Genomic DNA, 18,657 nt, shown 5'->3' with positions numbered 1-18,657 from the left:
ACGAGGTCCCCTCCAGACCAGAGAGAGAAAACAGCCGGTCTCAAGGTGAGCGGAGCCGTGTCCCCAGCGCCACCTGCGGTAGCTCATTGACCTTGGCCTCTCCATTCTCTGACTCATGGATTTAATTAAACTCTCTCTCTCTGGCTATGTGTCTTTTAATGTACTGTTTTTTTAAATTCCAGCTGTGGTTTTAGAATTGACTTGCATCCCCAGTCTAGAGGTCCATTTATAATCACAAACATCAGGAGTATGGTGACAGAGTTGAAGGTATTACTTATGAAAATAGCATTATGAGAATCCCTGACTCGCTATAAACTTTTCTTTTTTAAAACTTGGGGTATTTGTCTCTCTTCTTGTTGCTATTTCAAGGAAAAGCTCTGCCAAGTGGAGTTTTTCCATATTTGACCTGAAGCGGGGCGGGGGGGGGGGAGGGGGGCGCGGTTAGAAATTGATCCTTGTTATAACATTGGTGCCAACAGTTGGCCTGGAATAAGTGTTCACAGCTAGATTTTCAAATTCCAGTAACAGGGAGCCCATAATGAAAAGACTCCTACAAATCTCTCTCTCAGAGGCCTCTGGCCAAGAAGAGTCAGAAACTTTGATCTTTTCTGGACCCAAAAGCATCTAGGGATGGAATAGAGACAGACAAGAGAGCTGACAAAGAGCTCAGCTGGGTGCACTTATTCAAATCACGTCTGAGATGCAGTCTCTCCACTACTGGATTTGCCAGCCGCTCCAGCCCAGGGCCAGGGCAAGCTGGCTTTCAGAACAGTTGCCTGTTTATTCTACCATATTGAGTTCAGGGAGTGACCAGCCAACTGGTCTATTTGCCTAAAGAGGCCCAACCCAACCACAGCTACCCTCCCGCAGGCATCTTGGCTGCTCTCCTAAGAACCTCCCTTCCTTGCCTTTTGGATGGAACTGGTCCTAGACTGCTTTTATTTTTCCAAACCCCTCTGTGTATAAACAGAATATTTGGAAAAGCTCAAGATGGCCAGGGGTCTGCCACGTTGACCATTGATTCTCACTAGGAGAGCAGAGTTGGGTACCATCAGTGGAACTGCTTCTGCCCAGGCTCTGGACCCAGCCCAGAACAGCTGACAGCTGAATCCTCTCTCTCTCTCTCTCTCTCTCTCTCTCTCTCTCTCTCTCTCTCTCTCTCTATCTCAACCTGGCTACAAACAGTTTACACCAGTGGGAGTGAAGTAGAAAAGATGCCTTCACTTTTTAAGGATGTTTCTTATCAGAGTCTTAAGAAATCTTCCCTGCTCCCAAAGAGTTCAAGGAAGAAAATGGAGTCTCATAGGTGGGGACCTTACTCCCTTTATAGAGCTCTTCTCAGGATCCTTAGGCCTACGGTAGGACCCCAAAGAAGAACCCTCCTTAGAAAACAGCCTGTCCGTGATGACAAGTCCATTAGGCAGTGTTCATCAGTAAAGACCTCCTATTGCTCGCTGCTGACTGAACAGAAAGAAGTGCAAGAGGAGCTTATCTCATTGATCAATAGCAGCCAGTGCCGGCTCCACTGGAGCTGAGTTAATCCCGGAGGCACAGGTCCTAACATCTGAGGATAGAGAAAAGGAAGCCTCAGGCACAGTGAGAAAGCCAGAGCTCTTCCTCAGGGAGGGGAATGAAAGCAGTGGCAGCCACAGACAGAGGCCTCTTCTCCGGGCTTTTTCACAGCCATCCCTGCCTTACCCATCAACATTTTCACACTGAGCATCTACCACAATTGACAGAGTTTCCAGAGGGCTACCTGGCACCATGGGGCCCTCCTGCAGCAGCTGTTAGAGGCCAGAATCATCCCCTGTGCACGCTGCCCCTTCTGTCACCCTGCAAGAGCTGCTGTCCTATGGACTCAGTCCTAGGGCACGTGGGTCCCACTGCTGACACTGCTGGGCACCGCAGCCACACCCATCCTGCAGTGTCCTCCATCACCCAAACTGGCCTTGCAGCCACCACCCCTGTTGCCGCCAAGCCAGTGCTTTTCTGCCCCTCGGTCCACCTCCCCTGTACCCTAATCCATGCTGGGCAACTTGGGAGCAAAGTATTCCAGCCCAGGGGGGCAAAGCAAAGACTGGCAGGTCACCAGCCCCCAGAGCAGCAGCCATGCCCAGCACCCAGCGTTGGGCTCCAACTGGGGAGGAGAAACCCATGTGAGAGTGGTAGGACCCAAGGCTGAGAATGCAGAGCACCTCTGCGCAAAGCTTCTGTACCGCAGAAGCTGCAACTCCCTGCACCCTGTGGTGATCTGGGAGGGAAGATTCCAGCAGGCAGGGAGGGGACCCCACCACAGGGCTGGAGTAGGGACTTTGGAAAGAAAGAGGTTCAACGGATTATGGTGCTAGAGGTTTGAGCTACTCTTGATTCCTTTCATTCCCATTGTTATTGCACCCACAGTCCTAGATTTTCCTCCATGGATCAGAGGAAAGTGGGGAAGTACCTGTTCTCCACCCCTACTTCAGTAAACCCATCAGCAGCAGAACTCTCCGGCCCTGGAGAGAAGCTCCTGAAGATTAAAAAGTCCCTGGGAACTAATTGTTGAAGATTGTCACAATCGTGAGAACCCCTGTGTCCCACCCCGTAGGGTCCCACTAGACACTGTCTGGGCTGCTGTCCACCCAGCCACAGCTCTCACAGCCAACGTGGCACGTGCACACACAGACACAAGAAGAAAAGACTGCCTGGGAACTCATTTTGTTAAAGGCTATTTTTCGTTTTTAAATGATACTTGGAAAATTTGTGATGACATGGATGGAGCTGGGGAACATCTTGTGGTTGGTACGTCCAGTCGATTCCCACTCCCAGCGATCCTGTGCACAGCACAGCAGAACCCTGCCTGGTCTTTTCGCATCATCCTCTCACCTTCTGGTGCTGTATCAGAAAATGCTCCACTGCTGTTCATAGGGTTTTCATGGCCAACGTTTTCAGAAGTGGGTGGCCAGGTCCTTCTTCCCACTGGAGAACATTATGCTAAGTGAAATAAGCCAGACAGAAAAGCAAATACTGTGTGATCTCACTTATATGTGGAATCTAAAAATAGTGAAACTCACAGAAGCAGAGAGTAGAACAGTGTTTGCCAGGAGTCAGGGGAGGGAGAAATGGGGAGGTGATGGTCAAAGGGTACAAGTTTTAGTTATGACGATGAGTAAGTTCTTGAACAATACAGCATAGTGCCTTTAGGTAACAATGCTATATTGTATAGTTAAAAGCTGGCTCAGAGGTAAACCTACAAGAAGTTTGCTTACTACAAAAATTAATAATAATAAAGGGAGCAAGAGAGAACTTAGAGGGGTAATGCATGTCCCTACAACTTTGATGGTTGTGATGGTTTCACAAGAATAAGCTTATCCCCAGACTCATCAAGTTGTGCACGTTAATAATGTGCAGCTTTTCACATGTCAATCATACCTCAATAAAGTGATTTTAAAAAAAGACTTCCAAAAAAATAGAAAAAGAACAAAATTTTAAAAAAGAAAACCTGAAAGAAATCTGTCTGATTGATCGTTTAACGGAAACCCGGAGCAATACACCGAGGGAGACCACCAGGAGGTTTCAACAATGTTAGGACATATTCCCAATGGTTTCCCAACAGATATTGTCTTTGGGATTCAGGAACAAAAACCAAAAGCCACTGCAGTGTGTTCCTTTTTTTTCTTTTTCTCTTTCTTTTAAACTTTATTTTTTTTTACCTTGAAACCCTAAGATGAGACAGTCCAAACTGACGTACAAGATGGAGCTGGAAGATCAGCCCCCCAGGCCTGAGGGCACTCAAACTGTTCCCGGGGAAGAGCAAAGAACAGGTGTGACTGGCACTGCTGCTAACGATGCGACCAGACTCAAGCCAGAAGGACACCTGGCGGCTGGAGTGCACAAGGATGAAAGGAAAGTCGGGTGCTGTACCACACACACCACGGGAACGGGGACTGTGAGAAGCACGAGCCAAGGTAAACTGGAAATTGTAAGGCAAGACAGGGGATGTTTCAACATCGCAGTGCTTGGCGTTAGTGAACTAAAATGGACGGAAATGGGACACTGTCAGACAATGACAAACTGTGGAAATGACAAACTCAGAAGAAACAGAGTGGCTCTAATGCTGAGGCATGATGTAGCTCAGGCTACACTATATGATATTATACAATATATAATAATTCAGTCAGGGGCTATGATGCAAGGTCTGACCAAACAGTATCAATCAGGCTTCTGGGAAAACCTATTAACATAACCATCATCCAAGTCTATGCTCCAACTACAGATGCTGGAGAAGATGAAACTGAAAGTTTTTATGCAAGTATCCAGGAAGAAATTGATCATACATCCAAACAAGACATGTTGATAATTGTAAGTGACTGGAACACAAAAGTAGGAAATAAAGCAGAATCAAACGTCGTTGGAAAATTTGGACGAGGGGTCAGAAATGAAGCAGGAGACCAGCTCATGGATTTCTGCAAGGCCAACAATCTGTCCACTGCAAATTCATGCTTCAAACAGAAGACTGTCTACATAGATTTCACCAGATACCAATATAGACCATAACTGGAAGCAGGAGCTGGAGAAGCTATATTCTCTCTGCCAAAACAAGACCGGGAGCAGATTACGGTACTGACTACGAACTGTTCATTTCAAACATCAGTGTAAAGCTGAAGGAGAGCACAAGAACTGTAGTGCCAAAATCTCACGTAAACAACACTCCTGATGAATTTAAAGTTCACATGAAAACAGATTTGCACTGTTAGACTTCATTAACCGAGAACCAAAAGAACTACGGACTGAAACCAGAAATGTCATTAAGGAAGCACGTAAAAAGGCAACCCCCGGAGTAGAAAGAAAAGAAAAACTGAGATCGATGACAGAAGGAACACTAAAAATTCTTAGGAGAGGCAAGAAGCAAAAGTAAAAGGTGACAAAGGCAGGGTTAGAATCCTGAACACAGTTTTTCAGCATCTGTTACATGGAGATAAAGAAAACCACTATAATGGCCGACGCAAAGGGATGGAAGAAAACAAGAGGAAGAACGAGAGGTCTTTTTCAGAAGATTCAAGAAGTCAAAGGCGAATGCTGAACGGCCAAGAGGGAAGCAGACTACCTGATCAGGAGAAAACAGGGGAAAGTGGAAACCCTGTCCTGAAGGTCTATACAGAAGGCACGATGGATGACAGATGCCTTTGAATAAGACTCCTCTGAGGAAGAACCCGTAATTCTAGAAAGTGAAGGGAAAGCTGCCGTGAAAGCACTGGGAAGAAATAAGTCACCAGGGTAGATGGGATGTTGATAGAATTATGTCAAGTCACAGAGACTGAATCTGTCACAATGCTAACAAGAATGTGCCAAGAAATACAGAAAACAAACCAATGGCCAACAGACTGGAAACGCTCAGTATACATCCTGATCCCCAGGAAAGGAGATGCGAAGGAGTGCAGCAGCCATGGGACCATCGCTCTGACTTCCCGTGCAAGTAAAGTGATGCTCGAGGTGCTGCAAAGGCTTTGACCTCAGATGGAGCAAGAAGTGCCTTTTGTCCAAGCTGGATTTCAACAAGGGAGAGGCACACGAGGCCTGACTGTGGTTACTCCTTGGCTGCTGGAGCGCTCCATAGGGTCTCAGAAAGTTAGTCCATGCTTCACAGACGACAGGAAAGCCCTTGACTGTGTGGATCATGAAAAGCTCTGGGCTGCTCTGAAAGGAAGGGGCGTGCCTCAGCACTTGACTGTCCTGATGCCTAACCTGTACTGTGGACAAGAAGCCACTGTCAGGACAGGCTATGGAGAGACAGATGGATTCCTGGAGGCAAAGGTGTCAGACAAGGGTGCATTTTATTCCCCCATCTGTTTAATCTCTACGCAGAACATAGCATACGAAAAATGGGGCTAGACTCAGATGAAGGAGCGGAAATTGGAAATTGGCAGAAGACGTAATCTACAATCTAAAATATGCAATGACATCATCTTACTGGCAGCAAGTAGCAATGACTTGAAATGACTTCTGATGAAAGTGAAAGAAGAGAGAGCCAAAGCAGGCCTGCATTTGAACATCAAGAAGATGAAGATCACGACCACAGAACTACGCAGCTTAACGTAGACAAGGAAGACATGGAAACTGTTAAAGACTTTGTTCGCCTTGGTTCAGTCATGAATTTAAATGGAGACTGCAGCCAAAAAATAAAGAGAAGATTGACACTCGAAAGGGCAGCAATAAAGAATTAGGAAAGATCATCGAGTGTAAGGAAGGGTCATTAGAGGCCAAGGCCAAGGTTGTCCACACCTCGTATTCCCTATCACTGTGTACGGGTGCAAAAGCTGGACAGTGAAGAAGGCTGAGAGGAAAACAGTGTATCCATTTGAAATGTGGTGTTGGAGGAGAGCTCTGCACACGCCCTGGACTGCCAGGAAGACGAACGACTGGGTCCCAGAGCAAATTACGCCTCAACTACCACTGGAGGCAAAAATGATAACACTGAGGCTGTCTACTTTGGACACAACATGAGACGGCAGGATTCTCTGGAAAAGACAATAATGCTGGGCAAAGTAGAGGCAGCAGGAAAAGAGGAAGAGCAAATGTGAGATGGACTGACTCCACAGAGGAAGCCATGGGCATGAGTCCACAGGAGGTGAGCAGGGCTGCTGACGACAGGGCACTGTGGACATCACTCGTTCATAAGCTCGCCAGGAATCAGAGCTAACTTGACGGCATGTAATGACAACAACAATACTTAGAAAAACTCTAGTCTATAGCAAATATTCAAACACTAGAAAATGCCAGCAAACGTTACTGTGTAGTATTCAAATAACATAATATTTGGCTCTCCTGTTAAGAGGTTAATTAGATTAACAGCACTAGTCAGAATCATATGTTGAAATTGTCAATTTAAGGACTTACTTTGCTCCCAAAACTTGTTACTTTTTGGAACACCATTCATAAGATTTGTATAAAGTACACTAGACATAAAAACTTAATATGTATTTTTTATTTGCAACAATTGCTCACCAGGAGAGGAAAAGTCACAAATACACACTTACAACACAGCTGTTGCTATATGCATGACCAACTGAGTAGATTGTGACTGCCATTTTTCTGCAGGTCCCTGTCCTAGTTTTAGAAAATATCACCCTGAACCTCGTACTCTGTGTGTGTGTCCGTTTCCTGTTCTTGCATTTCATTGGACATCAGTGGATTCCTTCAAACCAGTAACATCTCTGTGTTACTTGCAAAGCTTTAATTCTCACAGAATTATAGAACTTTTCCCGTTTTCCTCATTTTTCAAGTAATTTTTCTTGGAATTTGAATTTGTAAAAACACAGAAATTTCCCCAGCAATGCTGGGAAGGAGTTCTCCTATGAAACACCCGTCAAGATGTGCTGCAGGCCCGTGGGGAAGGCCGCCCGCCGGCGCTCTGGAAGGAGAAGCAGGGAACTTGATGCAGGAGGAATATCGGGGACCCGGGGCTGCAGCCAGCCCAAAGCACCTGTGCGATCAGGAGAGCATCAACCCATCTCCTTCACTCCAGCCTTGGCTAGAGAATGTATTGGAAGCAGAAGCCAACAGCCTCACTCAGTAGTTAACGAAGAACCTTTAAAGAGTGGAGGAAGATTGACAAGGCGCTTGGAGAAGACAAGAGAGAGAGAAGGAAAATATTAGGGAATATCGACACATCTGTTTTTCATCAATGAAGGTTAGAGCTATACGTATTTCTCCTCTTGTTGTCATAAAGTTGAGTTTCTGCCTAGGTCTTTTTGCTAAGGAGGCCAAACAGCTTTCCAGTAACATTGAGAGATTTGGTTTTTTTAGTTCCAAGGATAGTAGACTTGTGACCTGGAGACAAGTTTACTCCCTGAAACTACATTTGTTAAAATGTTTGCAGGAGAAAACTGTGTTTGTTAAAATTATAAGTTAACAACTTAAAGTCATGAGAGGTTGATTTTATCCACCAATTCCAGCGATAACTACTCACCTGACAGTACTGGCCTAACTCTATTTCACTTAACCTCTATAAAATGACTTACAAATTTCCTCAGAATTAGAAAATTAGCTAAAAGCACAATTCTTACTGTAAAAATAGATTACAAGTACAATAAAGGGACTCTATAAGAGATTAACTTTTAAACAGCTAGAATCTCAATTTGTTATGACACAGCCCTCAGCCCTTCCTCTCTTAAATTTTGCACAAATGAGGAAGTTCCTCACCCTAAAGGTAGCATCGGGCTGCTCTAGCCTGGTGTGGATGATGCTTGGGGCTGGAGAAAAGGGACAACCAGGGACATGATGGCATCACCCCGGTCTCTAGGCCCATCTCCCTCTGGAAAAGTGCCAGAATCCTAGAGAAGCAGCTGCAATAAGGAGAGGATACAAGCTGGATCCTGGGGTTTCTGTGGGAACTTGGGGGAACCAAGCAGAGCCAACGGTAACTTTAGCTCTGGACAGGTGCCATGAAAAGAGGAAACTAGCCTGCCCCTTCAGGGCCAATGAGAGGAGCGAAGTGGGGGGTCTCAGGCTGCTTGTAGGCATGGCTTCTCCTCCTGGCCCCAGAAGGAGCAAATCAGGGATGGCCATCAGGAAACCCAGAGGTAATGTGGGATGGGGAGAGAAATGGACACTGGGAGACACCCAGGGATTCTCACCATGTGAGCAGAGGGAAGGAACTGGCAGGACCACGGTCCCAGATATCCAACTCATGGGGGCAAACACAGAATTACTTCTCTGTTGGCCTTTTACAACCCCTTGTTCTCCAAGATCATTGACTAGTTAATGCTTGTCATATTCGCTGTTGTTTACAAGGTAACTTTAACTTACAGTAGATCTGCAATGTTCCAAAAAATGAGAGAGAGAGGCATCAGTGAGCAGTTAACTTGGTTACCAAGGGAACCGTTTCCTGACTGGACTAAAGTCAGTCGCCGAGAGGACCTTCTCCTGTCCTGCCCAGGGCAGGGTGCAAGAGGACAGCGACCAGAGAAGCAGAATGCCACTTTGCACTTTGGACAAGTAATGGGCAGGTAAGGGATGGGTGGTTTCAGGGCCAGGGAAGCACATCGACACCTTCCTTGTCACAACTAACAGGCCGCCCTGCAGATCAGAGCAGCTGGAGGAAGCTTAGTACCTCTGGGGAAACGGGCGAGCCAGAGGCTCTTTCTGCCATCCTAACCATGACTGGGAGGGAATCACAGGTTTCTTAAAGAGTAAGGAACACCAGCTTAGATTAAGCAGCTAGTGCTGATGGCTGCTGTTTAGCAGGAAGAGATATTAATGTACATCTAGACAGGCATTTTTTGTTTGATCTTGTTTTAAATCTTTTTATTTTAATACAGTCTCAGACTTCCAGAAAAGTTGCAAACACAGTACAGAGAATCCTTGTATACCCTTCACCCTTCAGCCAGAGTCACTTCACCACATTTGTTTTACCACTTCCTGCTCCATCCACCTGTCTGCTCCATCCGTCTGTCTCTGTTCGCCCATCTGTCCATCCAACCATCCACTGCTCTGTCTGTCCATGTCTGTCCATCTATCTACCTATCTTTCTATCTGCTTACCTATCTATCTAATCTCAGAGATAATGTCCCATCCCCCAATCCACCCAGTGTGTATTTTGTAAAATCAAGGACATTCTCATATTCTTATATATCCAGACTACAATGATCAAAATCAGAAAAATAACATTGATACAGTCCTATTGCCTAATCAACAAACCTTATTTAAACTTCTACAGTTGTCCCCTGCTGTCCTTAATAACCAAAGGAAAAAAACTTCCCCTCAGGGCTAGATTCCAAACCGGGCTCACCCACTGCACTTAGCTGTCGTGTCTCCAGTCTCCTTTAGTCTGGGGTAGTTCCTCAGTCACTCCTTTGTCTTTTATGACTTTGACATTCTTGAAGCATACAGACCATTCTATTTCGAAGAGTGCCCCTCAATTTGGGTTTAATTGATGTTTCCTCGAGATTATAGACTCAGGTTCTGTATTTGGGGCAGGAACACCGTAGAAACGATGTATTCTTCTCAGTGTGTCATATCAGGAGGCACGTGATGTCCAATTGCCCAGTAACTGGTGATGTTAATGTTGATCACTGGTTAGGATGTTATCTGCCAGTTTTCTCCACCATGAAACTACATTTTCCCTTTGTAGTTAATAAATATCTTCTGGGAGTTATTGTGATGCTATGAGTACACGCTGTTTCGCATCAGCCATTAGTTTTAACATCCATTGATGATTCCTGCCTGAAACAATTTTAACTATGTTGAATATGCTGAATAACTTTCTAATTCCATAATTCTTCCTGCATTTTTCAGTTGGCATTCTACTATGAAAAAGAGCTTTCCCTTCTCTCTACCTGTCTATTCACTCATCTATCCATCAATTCATTTATTGGTATGGACTCACAGATTCTTATTTTATTTTATGACTTATAATGCATATAATGAAATCATTATTTATTTTAATGTTTAAATTGTCCTAGAATTGGCCAGTGGGAGCCCTTTGAACCTGGCTGCTGTAGTTTTTGACATGCTATAATTCTTTGAGCAGTTCTTTATTTTCCAGCATAGAAAAATGTGCCAGCCCCTCAGCCTTAAAATCAGCTCTTTCTCCAAGCATCCCTAATTCTTTTTAATGGAAAATATTTACAAACCAAGGTCTGAATGCTGGATGCTGAGTGTGCTCAGAGTGAGTGTGTATTCATCTAAAACAGAGAAATATAGTTAGGTCACTTGCTTTTGTTTGGACTCTATTTTGAGTTTCCCTCTATCCTTGATGGTTTTCTGTATTTACGTGTTGAGCATGTGAAATATGACATGGTTCCAAAAGCTTAAATTACAGAAAAAAATGTATATTTTCAGAGATGTCCCGCTGCATCACTTCTATCCTGTTCCTATCCCCAATCCTTTGTACCCTAGTCCTCACCACTAACATCTATTGGTAACCAATCTCATTAGTTTCTGGTTTATCCTTATGTGCCATTTTGCAGAAATGAATAGATACATATATATTTTCCCCTCATTTCTTACCTAAAAGTTACATACCATAGATGCTGTTTTCCTTTTTCCACACTGGAAATCACTCCCTATCAGTTCAAAGAAATGCTCCTCATTCTTTTTTATAGCTGCGTAGTACTCCACTGTGTGGATGCATTCAGGCATTCTCTGATGTCTGAGGGTACTCTTTGTTTCCAATATCTTACAATTACAATCAATATTGCAAATAATTACTTTGTACATAGTATTTTCTTATTTTGGGGAAGTATAAATTCCTAGAGGTGAAATTACCGGCACGAATAGAAAGTGTACATATAGTATTTTTAGATATTGCCAAAAATCCCTCCAGAAGGATTCAACCTGTTTGCATCCCCACCATCAACGTGCAAGAGTGCCTGTTTCCCACAACTTTGCCAGCAGAATGTGCTGGCATACTTTTTAATTCTCAGCAGTTTATGGGAAAAATGATCTTTGTACAATTTTAATTTGCATTTCTCTATGAGTGAGGTTAAATATCTTTTCATATGTTGAAGGATATTGTGTCTTTTGCCCATTTTTCCATTGAGTATACGCTTTTTAAAAAACTTTGCTATGAATCGCATTTTCCCTTCAATTTGCCAGGCAGAAGCTAGAAGTTAGTTATACATCTGCTTAACATTTATCCTGTTCCTTAATTTTTTCATCATAAACTCTTATCTGTGGTAACGTTTTAGTTCTTGATACGGATGTGGTCACTGTGAAGATTTTATCAAGCTGTATACTTATGACTTGTACACTCCTAAATGCTTATTTCAAAAATTCTTAGGCAACTTAATTCTGTGATAAGTTATCAGTGTCTTGCCTGCCTGATGCCTGAAGGAACCCCAACGATTCCCAGAATTAAACCCAAGTAGCCCTGATGTGAGATTAAGAGGAAAAAGTAGCCATCTGGAGAAGGGGCCCTGTGAGCACATACTTGAAAGGTGAGCCCACCACACACACACAGGGCCATCCCTCCTCCTCTCCCGCCGTAGTGCCCACACCCACCAACCTCCGTGACCTTGTGAAAACTGGCAGCCCTAGACATGTCTTCCCAACTCACCAGCTAGGGGAAAGGACTTGTCCAGTGGACAGCAGGTAGGGCTGCGGTTTTAAGTTTTTGCCTAGAATCCCTTCTTTGTGTCCCAGTAAGTGATGCCCTTCCGTTTCAAGCCTCATTTTCTCCATAATTTGCAGGGATAGCAGAAGGAAATAGGTAATCAAGTCTATTAAATGTTATAAGCTACTTAGAGAAAGATTCCGCCGCATCTGGACTTTCCTCCCACTCTCTAAGCTCTGTGCAGAGCTGCGATCAGCAGAGGTGCGTTCTCTCCCACCCTCGGCCTCTGGAATCTCTTCGGGAGAGATTGGGTAATCCAAATAAAATTGCTGTGGCGGGAGGAAGGGAGGGATTTTTTAAAATTACTTGTCTATTGCTGCTTCTTTCAAGACAGTCCAGAAAAGAGGAAGTAGAAGCAGCAACACGCTGCCAGAGAATTGGTGCCTCCTAATGGTTGTCATGCTGCTGGGCTGCTGATGACCCAGCCTCTTCTGTGGAGCAGCCCCAGGCAGTCTGAAGAGTCTCTGAGCAGATGAGCTGGGGGAGGAGGTGTGGGGCAGATGGCAACGGTAGTTGTCAGGAATGAGACTAAACAGCGTTGGTAGAAGTTAAAGATAAACTTCCATCCTTCTAGTTCTCTCCCCACGTAACAGCAAGATGATGGCGTTTATTTCAAGGAATTTCCAAGAACGGCATTTGACGTATACCATGACCCTCCAAGGGAAGCTGGGGGTGAGGCATCTGACCCCTCCCCAGAGGGGACGACCTGACCAGGCACAGACCTCACCTCCCCACATCCTGTGTGTTGCAGGCTGAAGTCACAGCAAACACACACAGGCATCTTTTCTTTCTCTCACCTTCTCCCACTTTAAGCAGCATTGAGAACAGAGCCCATTCCTGTGGCAAGAACTGGTGTCCCAAATCCAGGCTCTCTGAGGATCGCAGATGTTAGTCTGACCCCCAGTGTCGGACAGTGTACTGTATTGTCCACACTTGTGTGGTGCAGGTCCGCAGCACAAGCCCGTAGACGCCTGAGGTGTCCTGCTTCATCTCCAGACATCGTTTAGTGGCTCTGTTTATGACAGCTCTTCCCTGGGTGGGAGGAAAGACAGAGTCAAGGTACTGAAATGCCCTCGTAGCGCATCTCACCTTTCCTGCTCCTACTCGCTCTGCTGTGCTGAGACACGCTTGCCGGGGCCCTCCATCCTCTGCAAGTCAACCAGAGGAGAAAACGAGGCAAAGGGTAAATTAGATCACGCAGTGCCTGCCCTGCCCAGCCCCACAGCAAACTAATCGCAGATCTGGGAGGAAGCGATGCTGTGCTGGGTTCCCACACTATCAGCCGCCTCTCCTGAAGCACCAGGTCAGTACAGAGTGGCAAGACATGACACGTCTTGAAGAACCATGGCCCTTCTCCACTTGACTTTCCTTTCTGCGTCTTCACCCCCGAGCCCATGAAACCCGTCAGGACTCCCCTCGCTCCTCAGTGCGTCTCTGTGGCGGGACTGCCCTGGAAGGTCCAGCCTGTTTCTCCCCCGCACAGGGCAGCTCCTGCCTCTCCTGGAGTGGGGGCTCCACCAAGGCTTACACTGGGACTATTATGGACTTTAGAGCTAAAGAGTCTGGGTTGAATCCCTGCTCCACCACAGAGAGGCCTTGGGCAAACCACCTAACTTAAGTCTCAATTTTCTCATCCATAAAATGGGTTTGGAGTCAATATTAGGGTTAAAATGTGGGTTGATATTTATTGAGCATCTTGTGCTGACGTGAAGGATGTGCAGTACACATGCGTTCGTCTCTGCCGCTCCCCGTTCTAACGGGGGAAGAAGGAGCAAAGAGCTCAGGGGGGCTGGAGGCGAGAAGTTTGATTCCGAAAGGGAGAAAAACACTGAATGTTGGTTGAAAAGAAGAGTCTTTCCTCCTTGTCTCCTCGGCTCAACAACTGAAGATCACGCCATCTGTCCCCGCCCTGTCCTCTGCCCGCCCTCCCATGCCCCTCACCCCTCTCTACCCCCTTTGCAGGATCACTCACCTGATGGATTTGAGTGCCTGCACGAAGATTTTTCCCTTCATCCAGCCCGGCCTCTGCTATCATCCTCAGAGTTCACGGCCTCCCCTGGGGGCTCTAAAGAGAAGCCCTGACCTCTCAGTTCCTCCGAGCGTTTGCACATCACGCGGGCTGCAGCGCTACGTGCAAATCCCTGCTCCCCTCCAACCACCCCGCCCGCCTCCCATCTCGTCCACTCGCAAACTGCCCCCAGCGCCATGCTCCCCCAAATTCGCCCGGCCCTGGCCACACCGTCCCCCCCTCCCCGGGTGCGGCCGCGCAGCGTCGTCGGCCACTCAGGGCGGGTCTCCCGCTTCTTGAACTCCTCCTGTCACCCCCGCGGCGCCTCTCGCCCCGCCTGCAGACCAGAGCTCTCCTGGAGAGGGTCCGCCCAGCCGGCTGGCCTCAGGCCCCTCCGCAGGCCGCCTCAGCAGCTTCACCGCCGACCCCACCCTGGACGCTCGCTGTCGCTCAATGCTTTCGTTTCTCACTTGGTCAAGAGGACCATGCTTCCGGTCAATCTAGCCCCACACCCGAATGCCACGAGCAATCCTCAGGGCGATGCGCATGCATGGTCTCAAAGGGGCTGCCCTGAGCTTGTCTCTACTGCCAGCAGCCCCTGTGCTCTGAGCGCAGCCACCGCTGATGCCGAGAAACACTATGCCTGTCTAATATCCTTCTTTTAGCTCTCCCTCTTGGCAGATTCCTTTTCTTTTAACTTTAAATGTATCCAAATGTCCCAATATTAGAGGGAGCAAAACCCTTAACTCTTCTTTTCAACCAACATTCAGTGTTTTTCTCCCTTTCAGAATCAAACTTCTCAAGCAGCGAGGCAATAACAAACAGTGGATGCGATTCTGTGTTCGAATTCCGGACATTTACTATGCTGTGTGACCTTGGGAGTATTATTTGACTTCTCTGTGCTTTAGTTACTTCAAAGGTGAAGTAGCTAATGATAATACCCCTCTTATAAGATTTACATAAGGACTAAATTAGATAATATTTAACCAAGTGCCTGGTACATATACGTACTCAATAAATCTTGGCTCTCATAATTTATTGTGGCCTTTTGGGTAGTCGATTCTCTCTCTGCTTCTGTGTGACGTATGCGCTGGCAGTATTCCTTACGACCTCTTCAGGCCCTTCTCCCGTTTCTTTTACATTGTGCTCATCTGGATCTTATATGTTTTTGGTTTGGTTTTTATTTGGGAGATGTTATCTAGCAGTTTTTAAGGAATTTTTGTTTCTGTTTCTTTTTCTCTTTTATAAAAGGAATACGTGCTCATTTTTTTTAACTTGGAAAACACTTTAAAAATTAGAAGTACTTACAATGTGATAACATTGTACATACAGTTTTTATATCTTGCTTTTTAAATTTAACATTATATCTTGTGCATTTTCCAATTTCATTAGTTTTTTGAAAATATACTTTTTGAGAATATAATTTGAAGGGCTATATAGTGTTCAGGTCAAGGGAATGAACAAAAATCTCTCCTACCATTGGACATTTAATTTTTCCTAATATTTTGTTGTGATAAATATTAAGATATTTTCTATATTAATCTTGACCTACATTCTATATTATTTCTTAAATTAAGATATTGTCTTAAAAGGGAATTAGTGCCTTAGAAGGGGGCATTGTCAGTTTTGGGGTTTTGATGAGGATCCGGGATTTTCCTACAGAGAGCTGAATTACTTTCTGGAACTCTGCCCACCAGCAACGTGTGAGAGTGCTCCCTCAGCGGCGTCTTCCTCTTCCCTTCTGGAGCCCTCACTGTGAGCGCTCCTCCCCTTCTCACTCTCTCTCCCAGAGATGCTCTTTGTGTCCTGAGCCGTCACTCCATCTGGAAGACTTCCAAAAGATGACCTCCACCCAAACTCTCCTTTATTTCAGCTGCATATCAATTAGCAGACATTTGGGCCTGTCCCAAACGTCCATAAGACATTTGATTCACATGAAAAAGCCCTCAATATCTGCTCATATTTGGTCCTCTCCAAAACATCCACGGAGACGTTGGGTCCACGCCAAAAGGTCCTTGATATTTGATCCTGTTCAAAACCATTTGGCATGGACCAAATACATTCGTGGATGTTTTGGACAGGACCAAACGTCTCGCAAGGCTGCAGTTTCTGCCTTCAGCTTTATGCTCCTCATCTCAAAATCCAGATGTCTTCAACAGGTCTTATCTCTTCAATTGGGTCCCTTCTCAGTCACTGGTATTGTCTCTCTCATGGTCTTCAGGGGTCATAAGCTCCTCTGGTTGACTCAAAAAATTGATCATGAAATTGGAAGAAAAGAAAGGGATTACCTAGTCTTACTTGTCTCTCAATTCTGGAAAATACCTTTGGTAGCTTTTTAGTAGAGTGAATGTGTAAGTTGTGTCTGCAAAGTAAATAGAGCATCAAAGGGACCCAACATTCAATCAAACATCGTTTTCATATCTGAAAGAACTGTGATCCTAAGAGATAAGATGGATATGAAAGGCTCGGATAGACTCAATTCACTTAAAACTGACTTAAAATCAGGCAGGACACCATAAGCTACATGACCACCTCCTTCACTAACTTTTGGAGTTCTTGACATAGTGACACAAAAAGACCCAGCCTGGACATCAGAGTGGTGGGCACGATTCTGCTGGTATCCTGCAGCTCAAGCTCTCACACCTGCCAAAATCCATCCTCTGCCAGCAGCTTGAGGCGGCCGAGAAAGTGACCTTCCAAAATTCTTCTGGAAAGCCAACCTTCAAAATGTTTGGGATGTCATAATTGTTTCTTTAGCGTAAGTGGTAGCTTTCATTCCCAGGAGATTTAGGGTAAAGTATAGATGTTAAGGGAATCAAACACGTAGTATTTGTTAAAGATTCTGTGTTTATTGACTATGTTTAAGTATTGCTATGTTGCAGAAAAATTGTCTTATGGACTAGCTTTGTGACACCAATTTAAAAATGTGTAATTGAATAATTAAATTTGTGATTTGATGTCAAAATTTTACTAGATTCCAAACACTTTTGAAACATTTAAGAGAACCTAAGAATCATTCAATTTAAAGTCAGAAAATTGAGTGCTTAAGAAAGGAAATTTATAAATACAGTCTGTAATGTTTAAGGAAATTTCTTAACTTGTAAAACCCTCTTTAAAGTTGCTAAGAAAGTAGATCTTAAAAGTTCTCAGCACAAGAAAAAAATTTTTTGTAACTATGTGTGGTGATGGATGTTAGTTAGACTTATTGATATACATAAATTATGTATATTATGTATACATCACTACTAACATAATACATCAATTATATCTCAATATAAATACATACATACATACATACATACATACATAAAAGACAACAAATAACTTTATACTCATAAGTTTGATGAAATGGACTAATTCCTTAAAAACCACAAATCACCAAAATACAATCGGCATAATCAACTAAATGAATACTCTAAATAGTCCTGTACCATTAAAAAATATTTCAATTCATGATTTAAAAGCTCCTGAAAAAGAAATCTCCACACCCATGTGGTTTTACTGGAGAATTATGCGAAGTATTTAAAGAAAGATTAACATCAATTTAAGACAATCTCTTCTAGAAAATCTCTTCCAGAAAGTGCTTTGTCCAGAAATTGCTCTATTCTGCAATTTTTGTCAAAGGACAAATTTATCAAGAGGAAGAGGGAACACTTCCCAACTCACTTTATGGGCCAATATTACTCTGATACTAAAACCAAAGACAGTACCAAAAACAAAAAAAATCCCACAGGCCATTATCTCTAATGAACTTAGACACAAAAATCTTCAACAAAATGCTAGGAAACCAAATCCAACAAAGTATGAAAAGAAGTACACACCACAACTAAGTGCGATTTATTCCCAGGATACAAGACTGGTTCAACATTTGAAAATTAATCAGTGTCATCCATCATACCAACAAGCCAAAGAAGAAAAAACATGAACATATCAATTGACACAGAAAAAGTATTTGACAAAATCCAACTCATATTCATGATAAAAAAAAAACTTAGCAAGGTAGAAATACAGGGAAATTACTCCAGTTTGGTAAAAAGCACCTACAAAAAAATCTACAGCTAATGTTATCCTTAATTGTGGAAGATTCAATGCTTTCCTCCTACATTTGGGAACAAAGCAAGGATGCCCACTCTCACCACACTTATTCAGTGTAATACTAGAAATTCTAGCCAACGTAACAAAGCAACAAGCAAATTTAAAAAAGCAAAACAGACAAAATCATACAGATTGAAAACAAAAAAAATGACTGTTAAAACTTGCTAGGTTTATAAATAAAATAAGATTTGGGGGGCTGGCTCCGTGGCCGAGTGGTTAAGTTCATGCGCTCGGCTGCGGCTGCCCAGGGTTCGGATCCTGGGCGCAGACATGGCACCGCTTGTCAGGCCACATCGAGGCGGCGTCCCACATCCCACAACTAGAAGGACTGGCAACTAAGATATGCAACTGTGTACAGGGGGGTTTGGGGAGAAAAAGCAGGAAAAAAAAAAAAAGATTGGCAACAGTTGTTAGCCCAGGTGCCAAACCTTAAAAAAAAAAAAAAAAAAAAAGAGAGATT

The 18,657-nt window shown here is 44.3% G+C and overlaps 1 protein-coding gene across 4 annotated transcripts in view; it reads right to left on the bottom strand.

Annotated features, from left to right (window-relative positions):
- Positions 1-9,256: 9,256 nt before the first annotated feature.
- GALNT8 (polypeptide N-acetylgalactosaminyltransferase 8) overlaps positions 9,257-18,657 on the bottom strand; it is a 47,362-nt gene continuing 37,961 nt past the window's right edge. For 3 of the 4 annotated variants that reach the window (XM_023643010.2, XM_070270898.1, XM_070270899.1), the window contains exon 11: positions 9,257-13,126. In XM_023643010.2, coding sequence (XP_023498778.2) covers positions 12,983-13,126 — 144 coding nt within the window. In that variant the 3' untranslated portion in view covers positions 9,257-12,982. Of the gene's footprint in view, positions 13,127-14,066; positions 14,160-18,657 lie in introns of all 4 variants that reach the window. The other variant, XR_011439951.1, reaches the window with a different exon arrangement.

Source organism: Equus caballus, chromosome 6, assembly GCF_041296265.1.
Source record: "Equus caballus isolate H_3958 breed thoroughbred chromosome 6, TB-T2T, whole genome shotgun sequence".
Taxonomy (NCBI): domain Eukaryota; kingdom Metazoa; phylum Chordata; class Mammalia; order Perissodactyla; family Equidae; genus Equus; species Equus caballus.
This window is presented reverse-complemented; position numbering and strand designations above follow the sequence as displayed.